General features: G+C 53.6%; 1 protein-coding gene across 3 annotated transcripts in view; it reads left to right on the top strand.

The window, feature by feature from the left end:
• The first annotated feature begins 3,390 nt into the window (after positions 1 to 3,390).
• FBXO31 (F-box protein 31) overlaps positions 3,391 to 6,597 on the top strand; it is a 30,339-nt gene continuing 27,132 nt past the window's right edge. The window contains exon 1 of one of the 3 annotated variants that reach the window (XM_081273906.1): positions 3,391 to 3,838. In XM_081273906.1, the coding sequence (XP_081130032.1) occupies positions 3,487 to 3,838 (352 nt within the window). In that variant the 5' untranslated portion in view covers positions 3,391 to 3,486. The remainder of the gene's footprint in view (positions 3,839 to 6,597) is intronic. The other 2 variants (XM_081273905.1, XM_081273907.1) reach the window with 2 other exon arrangements.

Below are 6,597 nucleotides of genomic sequence, written 5' to 3'. Positions count from 1 at the left end.
TCAGTCGCGGCACCACCCCCGCTCCTCGGAACAAGTAAACAAACAAGCCACTCGGCCCGGCGCCGGCGGCCTCTGCGAGCTCTGCGTGCCAGGTCGTTGGTGCTGCCTCGTCCGGAACCAGACGGGCCGGGGGCAACACGGTTTCGGTGGAAGAAGTGCTACTTTCGGCGACTTTCCAGGCAACTGAAGGATGAGCCCCGCCCACATTCTGCTGTTTTGCTGACGTTTTCTGTCCCGTGAACCGAGTTCCCTCCCTGTTGCAGAGTCACGGTGTTGGGACAAAAGGACTCCTGCGTCTCATTTCCCAAGAACGCACCCGCCTGGTTCCTTGTCAAGGGGGCGCAGATGCGCTCAGTGCCTCGGGGCTGGGGAGAGAGCTCGGCGCGGTCCAGGCCGGCTGCTGTCACCCTCCGAGTGGGACCTCCCAGTGTCAGCTCCTGGCACGTCTCTGGGGAGGCTGCAGCTGCCGTCCCTGCTGCCGGTTTTCCCCCTCCAACCCCGTGCTCCCGGCCTGTTGCTCATGCCCACTTCCTATGCACTATTACTACTTACACACTTCCTTTCAAACAGTCCACTTTTTACGGTATTAACTTTGCCACAAGAAGTCGTAATGTTGTGGAGTTATGAATTTGACGTGCTGCTTAGCATTTTCACCTCTGTGTAGCAGATATCAAACCAAAACAGAAGGTTTGCATCCCCCACGTCACAGGCAACCCTGCCGGTTCCCCCGACGCCTGTCATGGCTGTGTCAAGCGTGCCCGAATCGCGGCCAGCCTGGTGTTGCAGGAGAATGCCTTCTGGCCGGTCACTCTCTGGCTAGACCTCCCCCATTCACCTCTGGCCTATCTGTCCCTTCCTGGCTGTGTCCAGACCACTGCCTCGCAGACCCTCTTGTCTTGCTGTGAATACTCACTTAGCCATGGACAACTAGTTGCCCTTTCTTTCTAGAACAAGTATTCCTCTGGCTAACTTCAATTCTTCCTTTAATTGGGAAAAACATAATAAAAACGTTGTGTGTGTGTGTGTGTGTGTGTGTGTGTGTGTGTGTTTGCTGGAGGTTGAACCCAGGGCCTTGGGCTTTTTCTTCCTACAATTAGAAATGTCACATCCTGAAACACCCTTTCTCTGATCATCCAGATGAAGTACACACATCTACAGAAATACATATATGTGTGTGTATATGTCTCTTTTTAAGTGCCAAGTTATATAACTCAAATTATAAATATAGGCTAGTATGACCATTCTTCTAAAGATGAAAATAACTGAATTATTTTTCATTTTATTAAACTTGAAGTCCTCTAGGGGGAAAAGTGTGTTTTATTAATCCTCTTACACCCAGCTCCTAGAGCAGGCCATAGGTGGATGGATGTTGACGTTGTTTTGATGAACTGACAGTACTGGTCACGCCTGTACTTTGGAATTCACTGGGACACACAGGACACAGCACACAGCTGGCCAGGCCTCTGTAAATAGTCGTGACAGGGTCTTGCTTGTCTGCTTACCCTCTCTCCCTAGCTGGGACTTCCTGCTTGGTGATCCACCGGTCAGAAGGCTGATGAGCTCCACGTGCTTGGTTCATGTTTCTCAATTCCAGTTTTTTAGCCAGGTTGCTCCTTTTTTTTTTTTTTTCATTTAAACAACATTTGAGTCAGTAAACACTCACTAAGAGTGGCCATCGGTGATGGGTATGTCCACTGAGGCTGCCGCAAAGAAAGCCAATGTTTCCAACCAGACCACCTGGGGGCTCTGCAGTGGAGGGGAAACTTAGGGAAATGCTCAGGGGTGTGTGTGGGGCCACGAAAGAGGCCTGACCAGGAACTGGGGCTGGGTTCTGTCCGTGGGACCCTCATATGCTTTTCAGTAAGTGAGCAACATGATGCTTTTGCTTTTAACATTTTTTTAGTTGTAAGTGGACACAATATCTGTATTTTATATTTATGTGGTGCTGAGCCACACCCCCAGCCCCTTGCTTTAACTTATTCTGTGAAGGAAAAACATCTAGTCAACAGTGTGCAGGGTGGACACATGAGTCTAAGTGCAGGAGCACTTTAGACACTGTTTTCAGTCATGTGGGCGGAGATGGCAGGTTGGACTGGACCTGTACGCGGCTTTTAGCGGGAAAGCTGCCTTACTGTTTGTGATCTGACGGCCAGGCTGCTCCTACACCCCAGAGGGGGTGACAGTCCATGCAGCTATACTCACGTTTTAAGTTTTACTAATTTAAATTTTTTCATTTTAAAATTATTATTACCTGTTTGCGAGGGGGTCTTGCTATTTTGCCCAGGCTGCCTCCAGACTCCTGGGCTCTGAGCAATCCTCTTCTGCCTCAGGACTCCCAAACGCTGGGACAGCAGATGCCCACCGCACCAGGTAAAAATGACATCAAATTGAAAACGGACAACAAGCCGGCGCGGTGCGAGCCGCACGCCTGTATTCTCAGCGGCTCAGGAGGCCGAGGCAGGAGGATGGCGAGTTCACAGCCAGCCTCAGCAACTGCGAGGTGCTCAGCAACTCCGTGAGACCCTGTCTCTAAATACAGTACAGAACAGGGCTGGGGTGTGGCTCAGTGGCCGAGTGCCCCGAGCTCAAACACACACACACACACGACGGAGCGGGCTGGGCTGTGCTCAGGGGCAGAGCGCTCGCCGGGCACGGGTGAGGCGCTGGGTTCGATCCTCAGCACAGCATTAAAAAAAAAAAAAGCAAAGTAAGGCGCGCGGTCCATCTACGACCACTGCAGACGGCAGCCGCAGACCCGGCCGGGCGGGCGCCTCCACCCGCCGTAGCAAAGCCGAGCCCCGGGTAGGTGAGCCCCCCGGGCAGGTGAGCCCCGCGGGCAGGTGAGCCCCGCGGGCAGGTGAGCCCACAGCCGCAGGGCCGCGCCGCCCCTCTCCGCACAGCGGCGGCAGAGCCTCTGCTGGGTCAGTCCGGCGTCGGACAGACTCGGCCGCCAACGCCGCCAACGCCGCCCCCGCCGGGGGGCCGAGCCCTGGCCAGCGGCCGGAGGCCGCGCGGTCGGCCCGCTCTGCTGCAAGGGCCGCGGCGCGGGGCCGCCTCCACGGAGCCTCGTTAGCGCAGTAGGTAGCGCGTCAGTCTCATAATCTGAAGGTCGTGAGTTCGATCCTCACACGGGGCATCCGCACTCTTTTGTTTCCGACAGCGGTGACTCTTTTCGCGAGCCTCGGGGCTGCAGGCCTCCGGGTCCTGGGGTCCTGCGTTCCCGGGTCTCAGGTGCCGGTCTGCCGGCGGGTGTCCAGGTCGCCCACACAGCGGGATTTCTCGGAGGCGGGGCCCGCGCCACTCAGAGGTGTGGAGTGCGGAGGGGGCGTGGCCGGCCCAGGGCGTCGTGCGGCGAGGGCGTGGCCAGGCCCGGGGCGCGGTGAGCAGCGGGGGGCGTGGCCAGGCCCGGGTGCGGCGTGCGGCGGCTCCGGCGGCGCGTGCGCGGAGCGCTGAGCGTGCGTGCTGCCGTCCGTCCTGCGGGCGGGCATGGCGGTGTGCGCTCGGCTCTGCGGCGTGGGCCCGGCGCGCGGATGCCGGCGTCGCCAGCAGCGTCGGGGCCCGGCGGAGACGGCGGCGGCAGACAGCGAACCCGACACGGACCCCGAGGAGGAGCGCATCGAGGCGGGCTCCGCACCGCCGTCCGGGACGGGGGGCGGCCCGTGCGCGGGCCCCTCGCCTTCGCCCCCGCGCTGCTCGCTGCTGGAGCTGCCGCCCGAGCTGCTGGTGGAGATCTTCGCCTCGCTGCCCGGCACCGACCTGCCCAGCCTGGCCCAGGTCTGCACCAAGTTCCGCCGTATCCTGCACACCGACACCATCTGGAGACGGCGCTGCCGGGAGGGTGAGCGCCGGGCGAGGCCGGGGCCCGGGCCGCGCTGGGAGGGTCGGGGCGGGATCTGTCGCAGATTCGAGGTGTGGTGGGGTGCGGCCGTGGCGCTGCCCACACTGGGGGCTCAGGGAGGGTTGTGGTTCCCCCGGCTGTGGGTGCAGGCCGCTGAGCCCCAGTGGCCAGTGAGAGCTGGGGCCGGTGTCCCGGTCAGCAGGGCCCAGGAGGTTCCGAGGGCTTGGCTGCCTCCGTTCCCCCCAGGGCGCAGAGCCAGAGACACCCGAGATCTGGGGCTCTTGCTGGTGACGGGCCAAGTGTGTGCGTAAGGCCGCCACCTTGTCCTCAGGTTGGTTGGGTGCGTTTTATCAGGGTGCTGGGGGCAGGAGTGAGGGCAGGGAGCAGCAGCTACTTTAGGTGACAGTCTAGAATTCAAGGCTCGCTGAACTTCAACCTTGAAAGACGTCTGATGTGCAATCACCTCTCATATTTTGTTCAAAACAAAACAAAACAAAACACTTCCAGACGCTGCGGAACAGCAAAAGGAAGAAAGCAAGCGTCATCAGAGACCTGTACTGTTAAAGACTTAAAATTTTGGAAAGTTGTCATTCCATACATGGATGTAGTCATGTCATGCACATTTTACTTAGAAGCAGTTTGCAGTAGGACTCTGTGGTGTCCACTCCATCCATAATAGCTATAAGCTGTATCTTAACTGGCACACTTTGAAGTTTTCCATTTTTTCCTTGTCCTAAATTGTGGTTTGACAATTGCTTTGTGCATTTTATAGAAATTTGGGAGATTTATGTATATGTATATTTTAGAACTTGTGAGGTTATCTTCTTGGAGTGCATTTGCTAAAATGTAACCGTTGGGTAGCATTGATGAAACCTTTGCTACCTTACCCACCTATTTGAGTTTGCACCACAGGTCTGCAGGAGAAGGCCTCTTCTCCCAAAACCTCCTGGCAGTGGGCTGATGGTTCTATCTTTGTTGTATAACATAATGGCCAAGGCCCTGGGTTTGGAGTTAGCCAACTTGGGTTGTGCCAGGCTCCATTTATCTGCTGCCAGGTCCTGGACAGGTTGCTGCACCTTCCCAAGAATGAGTGATGTATTTGGTGGGAAGTATCTTCTTGAGAGTTGAGTATGATGAAGCACCCAAAACCCTCATCCCTAAATGGTAGCTGTTTGCTAGCAGTGCATCTTTATTGTATCTTTTTCTTGTATTTTTACTGTATTTTTTTCTTGTTTTGCTTTTCTCTTAGCTTGTTTTTGCCTTGCAAATTTGTAAGAACTGTTAATAATAGTTTTTTAAAAAAATTTTAGTTGTATATGGACACAATACCTTTATTTTACTTATTTTTATGTGGTGCTGAGGATCAAACCCAGGGCCTCATATGTGCAAGGCAAGTGCTCTGCCACTGAGCCACAACACCAGCTCTCAATATATGTCAGCTATGGGAAAGTGCAGTTTGTTGCTGCATTATAAAATTGAGGCAAAGAAAGTTTTACTCTCCCTTTCCCGGTGAGCCCTACCTCGTGTAATCAGAAAATTCAGAGACGTGCCACAGAGTAACTGAGTTGCCGCCCAGGACGGGTTGTTAGAATGGTTAGTGGAAATGTGCAAGGTTCTGATGAAGTCGCAGGAGGAAGCTGAGGGCCTATGTTCAGGACTCCACTTCCCACTGTGGGGGCTCTCAGGCAGCTTTCTGGGGGCTCCAGAGGCTCAGGCCATCAGAACATCTCATTCACTCAGGTGACACTAGAAGATGATAACACTAGAAGATTCATTTTGAGAAATTAAAAAAAGAAAAGAAAAACAAGCTGGGTGTATTGGCACTTATCTGTAATCCCAGCAGCTCGGGAGGCTAAGGCAGGAAGGATGCAGGTTCAAGTCCAGCCCGAACAACGTAATGACACCCTGCATGCAAAAGGGCTGGGGATGTGGCTCAGTGGTAAAGCCCTGGGTTCAGTCCTTAGTACCATTAAAAAAAAAAAAAAAAAAAAAAAAAGCAGATACTGGATTAAATGAGGAAATAATTCCCTTGGAAAATATTTTTCCGGGTCTGGCTAAGTTGCTGAGGCTGGCCTGGAACTTGGTATCCTCCTGCCTCAGCCCAAGTACCTTCCTGAACACATTTACACACAATTGGCCACACCAGTCTTTTTTCTTTTTTTAAAAATTGACTTAAAGGTTTTATTCAGGTAATTTGGATAGGTTTAATAATTTTCAAAATATTTCTGTAGTTGTTTGTAGACATTCATTTTTTGCCTTCATTTGTAATGACTTTTGCAAAATTTCAAACTTTGACTTCCTTTTTTTTGGGGGGGGGGCGGTGCTGGGGATTGAATCCATTTCCAGGCAAGCACTACCACTGAGCCACATCCCCAGCCTGCAAAATTTCAAACTGTAAACAAAACTTATAGATTCTAAATTTTGTATATGATTTGCACCTTATGATTGGGAGTGTAGTGGACAGCCAAGTCTTCAGAGTTCCGCGCTATTGTTTTGGCAGCTCTTTTCCATCCCACGAGGTCAGGAACTGGCTGGCTGGCAGTCCCACCTGGTATTGTGTGTGTCTCTCTGAGACAGGCCAGTTGTGTGTAAATGTGCACAGGAATTGTGTGTGTCTCTCTGAGACAGGCCAGTTGTGTGTAAATGTGCACAGGAATTGTGTGTGCGACAGGCCTAGTCTGAGTCCTGAGACTTCACCTCCCCTGGACTGACATGTGGTGGTGGTAGGTGCACTGAGGCGAGTTAGGTGGACAGCAGGG

The sequence above is a fragment of the Spermophilus citellus genome (assembly GCF_964194105.1).
Source record: "Spermophilus citellus genome assembly, chromosome: 18".
NCBI lineage: Eukaryota > Metazoa > Chordata > Mammalia > Rodentia > Sciuridae > Spermophilus > Spermophilus citellus.
The sequence above is the reverse complement of the archived record's forward strand: the minus strand, read 5'-3'. Positions and strand labels throughout refer to the sequence as shown.